This window comes from Perca fluviatilis, chromosome 5, assembly GCF_010015445.1.
Source record: "Perca fluviatilis chromosome 5, GENO_Pfluv_1.0, whole genome shotgun sequence".
Lineage (NCBI taxonomy): Eukaryota > Metazoa > Chordata > Actinopteri > Perciformes > Percidae > Perca > Perca fluviatilis.
Window position 1 is genome coordinate 24,256,257 of NC_053116.1, and position 18,475 is coordinate 24,274,731.

General features: G+C 41.3%; 1 protein-coding gene across 2 annotated transcripts in view; it reads right to left on the reverse strand.

Moving 5' to 3' along the window:
- Nucleotides 1-9,917: 9,917 nt before the first annotated feature.
- pex14 (peroxisomal biogenesis factor 14) overlaps nucleotides 9,918-18,475 on the reverse strand; it is a 52,830-nt gene continuing 44,272 nt past the window's right edge. Inside the window, exons 9-10 of one of the 2 annotated variants that reach the window (XM_039801312.1) lie at nucleotides 12,254-12,626; nucleotides 10,398-10,805 (exon numbers count right to left, since the gene is read on the reverse strand). In XM_039801312.1, coding sequence (XP_039657246.1) covers nucleotides 10,782-10,805; nucleotides 12,254-12,626 — 397 coding nt within the window. In that variant the 3' untranslated portion in view covers nucleotides 10,398-10,781. Of the gene's footprint in view, nucleotides 12,627-18,475 lie in introns of both variants that reach the window. The other variant, XM_039801311.1, reaches the window with a different exon arrangement.

The following is an 18,475-nucleotide window of genomic DNA, read 5'->3' on the forward strand; positions in this document are numbered from 1 at the left end:
TTTAAGGGATCCTAACAAAAATGTTCAGCAAAACACTGCGAAGAAGCAACAATTATAGAAGCTTTTTACATAAAATAAATGGCCTGCTGTCTCTCGTATCTTTGTCATCAGACAGTGCAGCTTGTGGTTGATAGGACCCACAGGCACACACCATATCACGTATCAGCATAGCAACGCTCATTTTACTGCTTCATTGGTCCGTTTATAGTTCAGGTTTTTAGATAAGATGTTTCCCCTCATCTCTTTCAGCGCTCTGCCCCACTTAGACCTCTCTTTAAATCTGCTGCCCTTTGCTATAGATGTTCATTTATCTATTTTTGCATGTGTATGGGCTTATTTTGGAAAGAGCTCAGTCACACGGCGGAAAAGGGGGCTGTGTGAAAAAAGCTGCTTTGCCATTGGTAGCAGCTGTTGCTGCTGAGACACCTCTGAGGAAATGGAGAATTGGACACACACTCATCCAATTTACCATTAACAAGACCTTATTGGATGCAGTGCCATAGGAACATGTGGCTTTGCCTTATGTGGCTCTATTTAGATATGCTGCTGTTTGACGTGTGCGACTGGGGTCTGAGAGAGTCTTGGCATCTTTGTTTGGGGATCTAAGTGTGGTGTACGTAGTCATCTCAAGTCAGTAAGCTTCAGGCAAGGTGCCCTGTATTGTTACATATAACTACTATACAAAAAAAACAGCAACGCAATTCTTACAATGAGGATTTCAATTCAGCAACAACACAGAAAATGTTGCCATTTAAGAATAAAACGTAGCGGAAAAAGATGCATAACAGTGACCAAAATAACAAGAATTTCCATTTCTATGTAAGAAGCGTTGTTAAAACCATCCGTAGGAAAGTCTGAGCTGTAACATGAGATAGTTTCAGACATCAAACATTGGAGCTGGTCTACAGTACAAAGATCTGCAAAAACAAGAGATTTCCACCCGTTTTATATTTTCCACATTTAAAATCCAACCACACTAAGAGAACTAGGTTGTTGTAAAGCTTTTCAGCATAGCAACCACTGGTCAGACGAGTGTTGACTTCCTCCTCCTCCAAATACACAATTATATAATTATCCTTTTAAGGTCCCATGAAGCACAGGTCTGCTTCTGTATGTGCTCAGCAGGTTTTCAATCAGATATTTTTCTCTTGTGCAACACCTGTGCGTTTCGTTTCTGGCTGGGTAGGTTTTTTCATCTTCTCTTTTTTTTTCCATAAACACACCTTGCATTCTTTAGAGGGTGGTGTATCTAGAAATCTTTGTCTTTCAACACATTTTTCTTCCGTTGGGACATAGAGATTACAAAGGCATTCTTCTCACAGTTTTGTCGGAACATTCAGTGAAAACAAACAACAGTGGTGTGGTTATTAACTTCAAAAACCAGAAAAACTGGATTCAACTCTGGCCAGTTCACACAGAAAAGAAGTTGAGCAAACAGTCCAGAAATCAGATCGTCATGGTAATGACCCACATGATCTGTTTCTCTTTAATAAAACGTAATTATTTTTGTTTTCATCTCTGCACAGAGGTCAGGGTTTGTTAGCAGCAGAAAATGGATGCAATGCTCATCATGGCTAATGACAACAATATGAATCTATATGACTTTATCGTAGATGTGAAGGTGTTGCAGGTTAGTCAAGCTTTTCTTGACATTTTAGCATTTTAGATTAGAGTTTGGCCTTTAGATGAAGTTTCCTGAAAACGAAAATGCATTATTTCCTAGAAGAGAAGATCTCTCTAGAAGAGACAATCAGGTACTTAACACCTGGTGCGTTTTAAATGCTGGTGGATGTTTGATTCAAAATGAAAAAGTTAGTGTGTTCAGGTCTTTGACTACAAGTTCAAATGTGGCCGTCAAGCTCCAAATGAACGGGTGCTAGTGTGGGAACAAACACAGTTCCTGTATTTGTGTGAGCTGTGTTTCAAGTGAACACATTTTCAAAGAGGGGGGGGGGGTGTAATGTTACAGGGGAGATGTTATTTGGTAAACATGCAGTTGTCATCTTACAAACACAAACAGAATCCAGTGGAAAGATTAGCGTTGGCCCTTTAAACAGCTTGTGAAAAAGAAAAAAAAACGAGCCTCCTGTCAACTCTGTTACATAAATGTTTACTAAGAAATACCAAACATTGTGTTCTATTTGTTTTACTTTGCCTCAAGTTTGCCCATTGCCAGAGATTAGTCATTCCCACAGTTAAACACAACTTTGCCAGCAGAACAAACAACTAGTAGCAGACAGCAACCAGAAACAAGTGCATAAAACGGTTGATCCAGGCTGGCTCGTAGCCACGCGGCCATTACCCTTCAAGTAGTTTGCTTCAGAATTGGACCAGAGGTCTCCAGAGCTGAGTGGGAATGTTTTATCACTTTATAAGTCCTATCGGAAAGGGGAGAGCTTGGAGCAAAAAAAGAAAATCTAATGGCCCGGCGCTCTCTCTGAGGCCAGAGTAATTCTCATTCCACTTCAATTGCCACAGCGCAGCACCGCTAACTGGCAAGTGAGGCCCGCTGCTGCTGCTGCTGCTGCTTTCTTGGCAAACGGAGAATTCTTAAGTGCTAAGCTGTAAATTTGCTTAATTTGACGTGAGTCCGAGGGGAATGGGATCGTTTTCTTTCAGGGAAAAAGCCTGGCATATTGGCTGACAATAAGCTGGAACGGTCCAACATGGTGTTTCTGCTCGGCGATGATGGCTGGAACACACAGCGGACAGCATTTGACAGAGCTGTAAAACCGTTTGACTCTGGCACTGGCGCTCTGTGACTCATTCTTATGTTAATACTGTAAAAGCCTTTTCAGTCTAATTTCTGTGAAAGAAAATGATGATTTTCTCCCAAAGCGGCTTAAAGTGGTTTGTCTGTTTGTACACACAAGGAAGTTGGTAATTACTAAATGTGATGATGCTTATGTAACTCACACACACCTGCTATTAATCTGCCTCAATAAATCACTCATATTCTAAGCCACCATGCATAACAAGTAAACATAACATGAAACAACAAGATCTATGGTCACAAGATGCAGGAAGTGTCACTCGTCAACTGAGAGCAGTGTCACATGTCAAATTAAAAGAAAAAACATGAAGTTTTGGTTACAGACGTGGAAGCAAAACTGAAAAAAGTGTGTGTGTGTATATATATATATATATATATATATATATATATATATATATATTTTATACATGTGAATAAGTTAAGGGCTGTAATGCTGACTCATCAGAGAGCAGAACAGAAATATAAAAGAAAATAAACATTTTATTTGAAAAGAATGCAAATAAGTTAGCTATTTTGCATGTCTTGTTGTTAAATATAGGATTAAATGTATAATCTCCTGCAACATTAACTCACACTCACTAACCAAACTGATATCCTCTATAGTATCTATAAAATAAATAAATAAATGGGCAGACTATTGATGTAAAATAATCTTTCTGTTTTATATCAATGTACTGGCCATTCTCAAACATGATCAAAACACTGATTAATCTATTTGCTTTGCTTAAAAGTGATCACTAGCAAAGTTTGCAGTGACAACATAACAGATGGTGAATGAATGCCACAAGAATGGTTAGTTGTGGTTAATAATAATAATATCCTACTCTGACACAGGCTGGGCTTTATTTTCTTCATACTGATTTCCCATTCATATAATGATGTTGCAAAAGATCATCTGAGTAGCAACAACATTTCTTGGGTTTTACTAAGTATATTTGTTATGGAAATATAGTTTGAAAAAAGCATTTATGTCACTGTACCACGTGGTCGGCATTGTCTGGGTAGTAATGAGGGTAAATAGCATGGGGGTTAACAGAAACGTGTCAAATGTGGCATTTAAAAGGCAGCATGTGGTGAGACTGAAACTAAAGAAAATACTTAGCAGGTTGCAGCAGGTCAAAGTTTGGGAGTTTTGTATTTTTGGCTGTTTGTTACAACTGTTGCAATACATTTAAAGTTAAAGCATTACAATCAGCTTTATTTCTGTTGAATATCACCAGCCCCCCCACATAAACATCACCAGAGCCTTTAAAAAGACCGGTTTCAGTATCACAGCTGTGACCTTCATAAAACAGAGCTGGGCAACAGGTGGGCATCATGTGTGTGCTAATCTTCCACATTATGGTTGTTGACACTGAACAGCCCTGCTCGAACAGCCCCGCTCGGTTAAAACTCAGTAATTTAATATGGAATACATCAGCAATGTGATATTTGTAGCATGGAAGAAGCAAAGGTTGGGGAGATTCTGCTGTTGCTAATAATAGAAAACGTCCATCATTCACTGTGGGTTTCTGTTACCAGAAGAATTCTGTGAGTACCGCAGACACCTCCAAAACAAGACATTGGGTGTCCACTGAGGGATTTTGGGATTATTTTTTTTTCACTTGCTCTCCTCCTCACTAAGGGCATGGAAATGTGGGTTGTATTTCGCTGTGACAATCCATGCTAATTTTGGAGGACAAGGTCAGTGAATTTCACAGACCACCCTACTTTACGCATCAATTCTCACACAAGGCTTATGGTGGGTTACACTTTTCATCTAGCACCATCATCAGGTCAAATGTTTAACTTGCAACTTTTGACCGAATCCTTGAAAAACTAACTATCAGCCTCGGCTGTATAGTGTTTAGCTACTTAGTGTGAACATTATACCTGTTACCATGTTAGCATATACAATGTGAGAGGATGTTAGCATGCTGACCTCAGCAGTTAACTCGAGCAACGCTGTGTCTCAGTGCAGCTTCACAGAGTCACAGGAACTGCTGTAGACATGTTTATGTACGTAAAAGTTAAGCTCTACGAGTTGATTATAGTTAACAGAACATTGTGAATGCAAGAGGCCATGAAAAAGGCAGTGCTTGAACTCTCTATCCACCTTTTTCTTCTCCCATCACCAACCCCCCTGCCCCTCCCTTCTCCTGCCCGCTAGCATGCTTCAGGTGTTCCACAGTCAGGCCCTGTGATTAGTCTAATTTGCACAAACACTGGCGAGCGCCACACCTGTTGCCCCTGCGCCGCCTGCAGCCGCGGTCCCTCAGCAGGCTGACAGGCCTTCCCTCGGATAATCCAATCTCCGCGCAAAGGCGTTGCTGCTCTCCACCAGCACAGGACAAGGGCATTCATTTTTTCTACCTCTTGTCTCCCTTTGTGTTCTCATGGCCACCATGCTCCTGATGGCTCATTATTGGACCATTCATAAATACTGCCAGTACCCACCTCCCTGTTTTTTTTACAGCCTCACTGCTTCTCCCTAGCGCCTTCCTCCACCTGCCAATACGGTGAGTAAAGCTTTCCTTCAGGTTCGAGAGGCCCAACAGCCTTCCACATGACAGCCTTCCAGTATCCACATACTCCATTTGGATTTGAAACAGCGCCAGCAGAAAATCAAGTGACACAGGCCACACAGAGTGGGAGGGAGGGAATGTGATCCCACTTGATTGTTGAGAGTTTATATAGCGAGTGATGACAAAGTGCTTTATGACTTTGCAGTGTTCGCTGGGCCCAGCGATTGAAGCCTTATACAGGCAAAGCCCCCTGGTGACCTTGGCTTGTCAAATGTTCTCATTTTTACCAGGAAGGAGCCAGTGTTCAGCTACAGCTCAGAGCTGGGAAGCTGCTTTTAGAGAGACAGCCGTGGAGAGCTTTTGGAGGTGGCCCATGCTTCCTTACTTTCACTGCTGAAAACACTATTGAGGAAATGCATCAGTCAGAGAAAGATTTAGGCCTGCTAGCCCACAGAACTATGAGCCTATGTAGAATATTTTTAGCATGGCTAAGAGTCTACGGCCAAGCTAGCAGCTCTCCAAGGCTGAACTCAGGCACAGCGGTGCTTTGAACCAAATTCTAACATCAGCATGCTAACATGCTCACAATGACAATAATGCAACATGCTGACATTCAGAAAGTTTAATTTTTACCATGGTCACCATCCTAATTTTGGCATGTTAGCATGCTAACATTAGCTAATTAGCACTAAACAACAACAAGTACAACTGAAGCTGACATTGTCATTAGTTTTGCAAGTATTTGGTCATAAACCAAACTATTTGACAAATTAAAGAGATTTCCAAAGTTATTACAATTCATCCTGAGAGGGACATTAACGTGTGTACCAAATTTCACAGCAATGCCCACCATCCAATAGTTGTCAAGACGAAGACGTTTCACTAAAAACAACAAATGTCAACCTTGTGGTGGGGCAGGAGGAATAGTCAGGATCAGCAAAGTCATAAGGATACATCATCTGATAAACATTAATACCAGCACAACATTTTGTACCAATCCATCCGGTAGATGTTGAGATAATCCACTGATGAATGAAAGCTTTGACTTAATGGTGGTGCTAGATAAAAGATCAGGGAATCACCAAAGTCAGGATTCATTCTCTGGGCACCATGAATGATGCTTTCATGGCAATCCCTTTAATAGTTGTAAAAATAGAACAGTCTTGACCAAAATGGTGGACCGATCAACCGACCGGCGTTGCCTTTTCTACAGGCACGCTGCTAGTGTGGCTAAAACAAATTGCACAGACCACCAAAAATATAGAATATAAGAGAAAACATAATTGTAGGACTTAGATGAAAACATCTTGAGAGACAGTTAACAGACTTTCACTGCAGATGTTGATAATGTCAGTCCAGATGAGTATTCCTGAGGAGTAAAGGGATATTTCCAAAGGGGTAAAGCAACTGGTGGAGTTCCACAGGCCACAAATCAAGTATTACATCAGATTGCTTCCAGCTGCATGCCACATACATCTTATCTCACATGGAAGAGGAAGAAGAAGCATTTCATCCTCAGGCCCCCTCTTCCTGCATTGTCCATGAACTTTCCTATGCAAATCTTCAAAGAACGCTTCCCCTCAGAGAGAGATGTCAGGAAGCAATGTTGCGTGGAGCTTGAAGATCTCAAGAACTGGACCTACGCTGCTAGGATGTGAAGTGTCCTGAATCAGTGTGATGAGAAAACAAAAGCTGGACCGGGATCAATGCTCAAGGACTCAAGAAGGAGTTTTAAACGAGTCGAGATGATGTGAGCTTGGTGCAGACAGAGTCATGGTAGCCCTCTGACTGGCTGCTACGGGCTAACAACCCTTGCATTGATCCAAAGAGACACTCAGCCCTCTAACCTGCTGAGTGCTCAGTTCCAGTGAACAATGGAGTTCAGAGCGAGTCAATACAGTACCCTATCGAGTACTCTCCGTTTAGCAGCAAGATTGATGAGGTTAAGGCTCCCAACCGGGGAGCCAAATGGTGTCAAAACCAAGGTGTAGCTTTGGACAAACAATCCCTCAGTGCACTGCCAGACTGAGATGCGCTGGTTATTGGCTAATACACAAACTCTACCCAGGAAGGGTATTTTGTACAGGCACAAAGTTTCTGAAAGGGTATGCAGACTGCGGTGAATGTTGTTACGACTTAAAATGTAGATGAGAATATGAGGGTAGGATAGATGGCGCTTTCTGGACAGGAATGCACTGCAAATCCCCAAAGACACTAAATGATGTACAAGTGGATTTATTACAGTAGGTCCCTATAAATCTAAGGTTGGCCTGAACTCCAGGGAGAGGTTAATGGATTACAAAGGGATGTGGTATCGAACCTCAGAGAAGTTTATACACATCATCAATATGTGAAACGCTATTGATCATTTAGACCCTGATAAATTAAATTCAAACACTTGATAACGCATGGCAATATTCAGAGATCCCCAGATGAGGCAAAATTGGCTTTTTCAGCCCAGCTTTTCTTTGGGATGACGATATATGGTGGGACCTTGACTGTAGAAAATTGCATATTAAAAAAACAGACTGTGGCAGTGTGTGATTTGAGCTGTACGGTCAATGCTCTTAGGAATCTTAGAATTATCAGCAACCTGTGTGAACAGCATTCACCCTTTTTCGCTCAAATGTAAATCACAATAAATGATTGAAGTTGAGATTCTGAGGATTGTTACGTAACATAAAATGTGCACAGTTTCATAAACTTTGCTGTCCGCTTATGTAACAAAAGTTGGATTCCCCCTAAAGCCAGTGTCAGTGTGGGGATGAGTTTCAGGTGTAGCTCTATCTGGCTCTGAAGGGAGCTGTATGGAATCTGATGATAGGCTAGTGGCTCTGGGCTATATAAAAGCCGCTATTAGCATAACACACTCTGAGTTGCATTGTGGGTAGTCTCGCTGTGCCAGACTATCCACACGCTGCGGAGCGGAGTAGGATCTGGCTAGTCCACACAGCATTCTGTGATGGGAGAAAAACGTGCTCTGGTTTATTGGCATTTCTTTAAACCAATCACAATTGTCATGGACGGCGTAAGCACTGGGCAGAGCCACGGCAAAATAGCCTCGGGAAGGAACTTGTTTTGGTGAAACATGTACGTTCAAAAGTTGTTTTAGTCGTGTAACAGAAAACTCAGATTGGACAGATAGTCTAGCTAGCTGTCTGGATTTACCCTGCAGAGATCTGAGGAGCAGTTGACCATAGTCCTCATAAATCGACAGGAGTTTAAAATGCCAACACAAAAAAAATGGAAGGTAACGGACATCCGGCCGAAAAGAGTGAAATCCGGCACGAATTTCCGGCGGCAACGGGGGAATCCTAGAAGTGGAACGTTGTGGATATAGACTACATTGTGGGTAATGTAGGCTTCAGGTTTTGACAAGAAAGAACGTGTGAAATAAAAAGACAATAGAGTGCAATGCATAATCGGGAAAGTGGTTTTAAATTACATACAGATATTCATACGTTACATGCACTAGCATGGTAATAGATAATGCATGCACGTTTTGTAAAAGTAAGCTTCTTATTTAAGTTAGCAACAATTATGCATGTAACTATGCGGAACCATATTTAGCATTGGTATAGCTTGCCTTAACTTAGGGCTTATTATGCTGAGCATATTAACAGTGTAACTAAGTTTAGCTGGGAATGAGAAGGAACAGCTTAGACTGCTGAAAGTTTGACAATGTAAAGCTGCCTGTCTGACAAGCTGACTCTGAGATGTCCTAAAATGGACATTAAGAGGATAAACCATGGGGATAAACCAATCGGATTCAGGCAACAAGGCTTTTCTCTGGCGCCACCTCATGCCAACCTTGACATATTTTGCGCCACGTAGCAAAACAATCTCTACATTTAGCATCGATTTAGCAATTCTGTCATTTAGTCTAAGCATTACATCCTCACAAGGCTGCTAGCATGTTATTAGTTCAACAGGCCACTCTCAAACACTTATTGTCAATAAATGATACTGGTCCCTCTTTTCACCCTGGTGACATCAGATTACTGTGAACAATCCAAGCTTACCTTTGGTCTTTGCAATCATTATACCACCTCCTTTCTTTTCCTTCTCTCTGCCTGTCTCACCCTGCCTCAGAGTTGTCTTTACTGCTGGATTAAACAAAAGATATTTATTTAAAAATGCACTTTTAAAAAATTTGATTTAAGTCTATAATGGCTATCTTCGTCATCTTCAATGTATTCAAAATAGAATAGGAAACCCTTTTCGAGAAGGCCCTACTCCCACAGCAGAAACCAAAAGGCACACTAACGATCCACCTACAGAAATAAACAACACTTCACACTTATAATGTGTAACTATGTGACTTACTCATTTCCAGAGAGAAAGCTGAAAAAAAGCTGAAAGTCCCTGCCTTGTCATGCTTTCTGAAAAGTACTGTAGTATTCTCATCTGTATCTGGTCTTACAGATACATTACAGCTGGTTCGGAGAGGTGACACAAAAACAGAAAGTTCAGGAACCACAAAGATTAAATCACAAACTTTGACCTGAATAGTTTGGTTATTTCAGAAATGTTGGTTTTCTTGCAAATGGCAAAGATTTTCAGTGCTGATGTTACTGGACGTATAATGCTCAAACATGGTAAACAAATATGATAAAAAAAAATTCTCATACAATGGAAAGTCTAATTTTTCAGATTTTATTATTTCCAAACTCAATTTTTTAGCCAAACTGAAAAGAATACTACAGATTGGTATGTGATATGAATGTTACAGAAAACCTTCCTGCACCTGAACATACACAACCGCATTCACACAAACATCTCAGAGAGATTCAAAATAAAAACTGCAGAACCCACTTAAAGACCTACATGTGTGTGATTTGACTTTGTTATTGTGCATATTTCTTTCAATGTTCATTGGATGGCTGGAAATACAAATAAGGTACATTTGACTCAATTATGATTTAGAATTGGCACCCTGTTCTTTAATACAAGTCAAGTATTTAGCTGTGTGTGTGTTTCTAAATATATACTTATGCAACTGAAGGGAAAAATATAAACATGAAAATCCCTATAATACTAGGTTTAGCCTTTAATAATAACATACAGTACCATGCATTTAGTGTCCAGTTGGTTTAAAATGAAGATAATAGAGATTCTACTTGAGATAAACCAGATTTATTACATTATGTACAATTTTGGCTGACATTCAGACAGTAATTAGTAGGTTACAGAGGACCAATCACTGGTTCTACAGTGGCTAAGTAGCATAAGTTACACCTTGTGATTATGTACTTCTTTTACCCAACCTTATTCATCCATACAAATTCTTTTCTACTAAATCAAAAAATATATTTTACAGCATACTGCATTGCTATTTTCTCATCATTCGACACGTTTAACGACACGAGACTCAATCAACAAACAATCTGTAGGTGAGGACGGGTGTCACACAGAAATGTGCAGTGCCCCTCTACCTTTTCTGTTGTTCTATGAAGGCCATGTGATGGAAGTGGAAATGGCACCAGAGCTGTTATCCCTTCTTCTCACTCATGGACTCTTCTTGTTAGCTGGAGACAGAGTGAGTAATTCAATAAGTCAAGTATTCATTTATTACTTTCCTTTTCAATCACTGGGCAATGTTTTTCTAACTTCCCCCATCCACCTCCACACTGAGAAAAAAAGTCATACAAGTTCTGCAACTTCCATCTGTGGCAGCTCTAGTCGTCTTACTGCAGCTTAATTACAAAATATTGGCACCGTTTTCTGTAAAGATTACTCACTGTAGGAGGCCCTACATAATTTGGACCGCAGGGTTTGTCACAGAAAATGATACAATGCAACTGGGCTTTCTGTATTAGATTTCCGCTTTTAGCCTCCTTGACATTTCAAGCTGCATGAACTAATACATCTGTTATTTGTTGATCATTTGATTATTAACATACTTCACAAACCAAATCAGCTGCCCTGCTGGAGACACAGATACAGCTCAGCAGACAGTCTGGGTTTTCTCGCCTGCCACGCGCAAACACACTCGCAAAAGATGCACAATTCAGCCCTCAGGGAAAAAGTAGGGGGGAACATTTATCTCTCCCTCCTTTGAGCGTATGAGCACCCTGACACCGGTATGGAACAAAGCCCGTCATCACATTCTAATCTCGAATTTCAGGGCTTTTATTTCACCCAAATGCCACCCTGCTGGCCTTGTGAATTATTGACAGACTGACACCAATGCGAAAGGACACATAAAAGAGGCTAAAAGCTCCGGCCCTGGAAGAGCTTGTCCTCTCCTATAGCCATCAACAGGGAGAAAACCTCTGCTAATGCTTTTCTGGAAGCTCATGGTAACTTTGAGACTGAAGTACCAACATATGACTCCTGACCTACAGCTGCTCTATACAGAAGAGATATTCTCTGCAGCTCTGCCTCTTTGGTCTGGATAAGACGAGCCTTGGTACAATTACAAGCACACCAAGGCAAAGCTGTGAATTATCTGATCAAATTATGAAAATGTAAAGCTGTCAGTCGCACACGGTTAGTACTGAACACAGCCTTTTAAAGTCATTCTGATTTGACTACGGTTTGTAATTTCTCCTTTCAAAGAAACGTCACAGCATGGTACTTGGCTCTGCATTCAGTCATTTAGTTTGCATGATGAAAAGTAAATCGAGGTAAGCCGTGTGTCAACTAGACACTCCAATAGTTAGTCAGTTTTGCATCTTCTCATGCCTACTCCTCATTTTGCTCAAGCTTAAAATATAACAAAAACAAGTGGAAACAGACAGTGAAGATGGATTAAAAAAACAACAATAAAAAACAAGTGTGAGCAGAGAGGAGCAGAATATAACAAAGCCGTCAGCTGAGACGAGAAGCCGTGTTTGGAGAGTGTCTTTGTGCTTTCTACTGCTATCTAATCCACCTCGCTCTCATTGCTGGCACCCTCGGGCCGCCTCAGTTTGTCCACCTGTTCATTAATCTGTCCATCCCCACCTCGCCGAGCCACTGTCTGCATGCTTACAGGATCCTCCTCTTTCTCCTCCTCTACGTGGCTGACATCATCCTCCTCCTCTTCCGCCTCCTTCTTCTCCTCTTCCCTCTGCACCTCCATGCGGACCGGGTCCTTTAGGTCCAGGGTCAGCGTTGCGCCGAGGCCCACGGTGCCGTCATCTCCACTGATACCATTCGCTCCATCAGGCCCTCCCAGTGCATCCTGGGGGCAGTGGTGTCCATCTTTAATGGGGGAGGAGTTGGCAGACTCGTTACTGACGGGGGAGATGTCGCTGCTGCTGTTGGTGTGATTGACTGGCGGCGAGCCAGGTGCTGATGGCGGCTTCAGGGGAATCTGCCATGAGGGGATTTTAGGAATAGTGGGAGTGGAAGGGAATTGTCTCCTGTGGAAGGGGGACAGACAAGAGAGAGGGAAAAAATTAGGCCTGATCAGAACCTCATAAAAAAAATAGAAATAAACTTCTGTGTGGCCTTGTTGGCTCAGTTGGTAGAGCAGGCGCACATACAGTGCCTTGCGAAAGTATTCGGCCCCCTTGAACTTTTCGACCTTTTGCCACATTTCAGGCCTCAAACATAAAGATATAAAACTGTAATTTTTTGTGAAGAATCAACAACAAGTGGGACACAATCATGAAGTGGAACGAAATTCATTGGATATTTCAAACCTTTTAAACAAATAAAAAACTGAAATATTGGGCGTGCAAAATTATTCAGCCCCCTTAAGTTAATACTTTGTAGCGCCACCTTTTGCTGCGATTACAGCTGTAAGTCGCTTGGGGTATGTCTCTATCAGTTTTGCACATCGAGAGACTGACATTTTTGCCCATTCCTCCTTGCAAAACAGCTCGAGCTCAGTGAGGTTGGATGGAGAGCATTTGTGAACAGCAGTTTTCAGTTCTTTCCACAGATTCTCGATTGGATTCAGGTCTGGACTTTGACTTGGCCATTCTAACACCTGGATATGTTTATTTGTGAACCATTCCATTGTAGATTTTGCTTTATGTTTTGGATCATTGTCTTGTTGGAAGACAAATCTCCGTCCCAGTCTCAGGTCTTTTGCAGACTCCATCAGGTTTTCTTCCAGAATGGTCCTGTATTTGGCTCCATCCATCTTCCCATCAATTTTAACCATCTTCCCTGTCCCTGCTGAAGAAAAGCAGGCCCAAACCATGATGCTGCCACCACCATGTTTGACAGTGGGGATGGTGCGTTCAGGGTGATGAGCTGTGTTGCTTTTACGCCAAACATAACGTTTTGCATTGTTGCCAAAAAGTTCGATTTTGGTTTCATCTGACCACAGCACCTTCTTCCACATGTTTGGTGTGTCTCCCAGGTGGCTTTTGGCAAACTTTAAATGACACTTTTTATGGATATCTTTAAGAAATGGCTTTCTTCTTGCCACTCTTCCATAAAGGCCAGATTTGTGCAGTATACGACTGATTGTTGTCCTATGGACAGAGTCTCCCACCTCAGCTGTAGATCTCTGCAGTTCATCCAGAGTGATCATGGGCCTCTTGACTGCATCTCTGATCAGTCTTCTCATTGTATGAGCTGAAAGTTTAGAGGGACGGCCGGTCTTTCGTAGATTTGTAGTGGTCTGATACTCCTTCCATTTCAATATTATCGCTTGCACAGTGCTCCTTGGGATGTTTAAAGCTTGGGAAATGTTTTTGTATCCAAATCCGGCTTTAAACTTCTCCACACCAGTATCTCGGACCTGCCTGGTGTGTTCCTTGTTCTTCATGATGCTCTCTGCGCTTTAAACGGACCTCTGAGACTATCACAGAGCAGGTGCATTTATACGGAGACTTGATTACACACAGCTGGATTCTATTTATCATCATTAGTCATTTAGGTCAACATTGGATCATTCAGAGATCCTCACTGAACTTCTGGAGAGAGTTTGCTGCACTGAAAGTAAAGGGGCTGAATAATTTTGCACGCCCACTTTTTCAGTTTTTTATTTGTTAAAAAAGTTTGAAATAGCCAATGAATTTCGTTCCACTTCATAATTGGGACCCACTTGTTGTTGATTCTTCACAAAAAATTACAGTTTTATATCTTTATGTTTGAGGCCTGAAATGTGGCAAAAGGTCGAAACGTTCAAGGGGGCCGAATACTTTCGCAAGGCACTGTATATAAAGGTGTATGCCTCGATGCAGAAGGTCCAGGGTTTGAGCCGCACCTGGACGATTTCCTGCATGTCTTCCCCCTTTCACATCTAGCTGTCCTTTCCATTAAATGCTGAAATGTCCAAAACAAATCTTAAAAAAATAAAAATAAAAAAAACTTCCCATGATGTAATCAGCCATAATTAGGCATACTGCAACCACAACACTATATATCGCTTCCTATGTCAGGTGTTGAATGAGAACATATCCTCAACAGTAGTTTACATTCACACCTAAATTATGTTTGCAGCGGTCGCTGTGGTCCTGCTCTGTATGCCCTGCTACACCCTGCTACGTGCTGCTACACCCTGTAACGCCCTGCAGTGCCCTGCTACACCATGAACTACCACAACTACTATTGTGACTATTATTGCCACTGTTCATCACACCCCCAACCGGCACCGTCAGACACCGCCTACCAAGAGCCTGGGTCTGTCCGAGGTTTCTCCCTAAAAGGAAGTTTTTCCTCGCCACTGTCGCACTAAATGCTTGCTCTTGGGGGAATCACTGGAATATTTGGGTCTTTGTATATTATAGAGTGTGGTCTAGACCTACTCTATCTGTAAAGTGTCTTGAAATAACTCTTGTTATGATTTGATACTATAAATAAAACTGAATTGAAATTTAAACATGCAGCCACACACACAAAGCACCCTATGTAATTCTCAGAATTACAGCAGAGAAAATAGCTCCCCCCCCCCCAAACAGCCAGATGTTTGTCACACCTGGTAAAGAAGCTCTAAGATTTTTTTTAATTACATCGACTGCAGCTTTTAAGATCAAAAAGACAATGTTGAATCGTAATGGGATAAGCACTTCTTGGTGGTTTAAAAAAAAAAAAAAAAAAAACAGTTTAGAGATGATTTGGATCATTTGAACAGAAAGGGAACACGTTTGGAGACAGATGGTGATACAGAGCTTTTAGTTTGTGATTCAAGCCTTTGCCAGAAAACTCATTGTGAGAGTCAGGATGAAGTCAAGAAAGCAAATGACAAAGGGATTATCACTGATTAGCATGTACGGGGGGAACAAAACATGCTCAACTAGACAGTTCTGAGGCAATTTTCATCCTTGCTGGTTTTCTGATGTACACACTTACTTCAGGCTTCATTATAGACACGGATACATAATCATGCATGCTAATGGGCCTGACTGAGCTGGGCACTGCCTGACTAGATTGAGGAACAAAGATGGGAAGAATGAGGGGATGTCTGGCAGTACACAATGAGACTTTTAAAAAACACTAAATACTTTACACCTTGCATTAACATGTGGTAGGTACGTTCAGATTTTACCCTCACAAGATTGATTGAAAAGTATCTATGTTTAATCAGGACACAGCTGATTTTTCAGTTCCTATAAATAATTTCTCTCACTGTTTTGTGTCATTTTGCACTCAGAAAATGACTGAAGTTGCATAGGAGCAATTATGCACGTGTGGTTATCTTGCTTACCAATAAAATCATTAAAACACAGAAGACCAGCTGATATGCAGCCTGCAGTATGCTAATCAGCCGAGGCAAGTTGTGATGTAAAATAAATGGTGCAATCACTATTATAACCTCTAGTGTCTGTGAGATTAAACATATTTCAGATGAATGATTATGCTTTATGTGTGGTGTGCGAGTAATTTGGAAGATGTGATATTATGTGTTCTTTTCTTTTATTTACTGAGTCCCAACCACAAACATTTCAGGCTATCAACAGTACTGTAATATAGAAGACAGTATGCAAAGATGATTGCTGTTTTGTAGTTGTTTTTGAGATTTAAACTCAAAACTCCAGAAACTACACTAAATCTTAAGGTCAACCTAGTAGCTTTCCAAGAGCTTTCAACCACATCTTGCAGTCTTCCTCAGCAGATGGGGTTTACTCAGTTAAGTTCAGTCTGCAAACTCCAGTGGGGTGAAAAAATGACAGTTGAGAATACGGCCAAACTTCGCTTCAGTTACAGTGCCTTGCGAAAGTATTCGGCCCCCTTGAACTTTTCGACCTTTTGCCACATTTCAGGCCTCAAACATAAAGATATAAAACTGTAATTTTTTGTGAAGAATCAACAACAAGTGGGACACAATCATGAAGTGGAACGAAATTTATTGGATATTTCAAACCTTTTAAACAAATAAAAAACTGAAATATTGGGCGTGCAATATTATTCAGCCCCCTTAAGTTAATACTTTGTAGCGCCACCTTTTGCTGCGATTACAACTGTAAGTCGCTTGGGGTATGTCTCTATCAGTTTTGCACATCGAGAGACTGACATTTTTGCCCATTCCTCCTTGCAAAACAGCTCGAGCTCAGTGAGGTTGGATGGAGAGCATTTGTGAACAGCAGTTTTCAGTTCTTTCCACAGATTCTCGATTGGATTCAGGTCTGGACTTTGACTTGGCCATTCTAACACCTGGATATGTTTATTTGTGAACCATTCCATTGTAGATTTTGCTTTATGTTTTGGATCATTGTCTTGTTGGAAGACAAATCTCCGTCCCAGTCTCAGGTCTTTTGCAGACTCCATCAGGTTTTCTTCCAGAATGGTCCTGTATTTGGCTCCATCCATCTTCCCATCAATTTTAACCATCTTCCCTGTCCCTGCTGAAGAAAAGCAGGCCCAAACCATGATGCTGCCACCACCATGTTTGACAGTGGGGATGGTGTGTTCAGGGTGATGAGTTCGCTTCAGTTTTGCATTGTTGCCAAAAAGTTCGATTTTGGTTTCATCTGACCACAGCACCTTCTTCCACATGTTTGGTGTGTCTCCCAGGTGTCTCCCAGGTTTAAACAACACTTTTTATGGATATCTTTAAGAAATGGCTTTCTTCTTGCCACTCTTCCATAAAGGCCAGATTTGTGCAGTATACGACTGATTGTTGTCCTATGGACAGAGTCTCCCACCTCAGCTGTAGATCTCTGCAGTTCATCCAGAGTGATCATGGGCCTCTTGGCTGCATCTCTGATCAGTCTTCTCATTGTATGAGCTGAAAGTTTAGAGGGACGGCCGGGACTTCGTAGATTTGTAGTGGTCTGATACTCCTTCCATTTCAATATTATCGCTTGCACAGTGCTCCTTGGGATGTTTAAAGCTTGGGAAATCTTTTTGTATCCAAATCCGGCTATAAACTTCTCCACAACAGTATCTCGGACCTGCCTGGTGTGTTCCTTGTTCTTCATGATGCTCTCTGCGCTTTACACGGACCTCTGAGACTATCACAGAGCAGGTGCATTTATACGGAGACTTGACACACAGCTGGATTCTATTTATCATCATTAGTCATTTAGGTCAACATTGGATCATTCAGAGATCCTCACTGAACTTCTGGAGAGAGTTTGCTGCACTGAAAGTAAAGGGGCTGAATAATTTTGCACGCCCACTTTTTCAGTTTTTTATTTGTTAAAAAAGTTTGAAATAGCCAATGAATTTCGTTCCACTTCATAATTGGGACCCACTTGTTGTTGATTCTTCACAAAAAATTACAGTTTTATATCTTTATGTTTGAGGCCTGAAATGTGGCAAAAGGTCGAAACGTTCAAGGGGGCCGAATACTTTCGCAAGGCACTGTATTTGTGTCTTAATCTGTCACGCTGTTTTAACATGTGGAAACCAAAAAATAAACACAATAAGTACCAGAGGTGTCAAGTAATGAAGTACAAATACTTCGTTACCTTACTTAAGTAGAAATTTTGGGTATCTATACTTTACTGGAGTAATTATTTTACAGCATACTTTTTACTTCTACTCCTTACATTTTCACGCAATTATCTGTACTTTCTACTCCTTACATTTTAAAAATAGCCTCATTATTCCTATTTCAGTGCGGCTTGTTTTCATTCCGGCTCGTCATCGTTCAAAAACACACACAAAAAACCTATCCAAATCGCGCCATCTGGAGAGAGTGAATTTGATTGTGGTTGGATGAGAAGTATAAACATATACCATTCCGACACCCTATTGGTTTGTATGCAATCCATTGCAACTGCACAAACCCGGTGCCAAGACGGCACCGGTGCCTTATAAGGACTGTTATCTACCGGACCGAAGAGCAACGCGGATTTCGGTGCGTTAT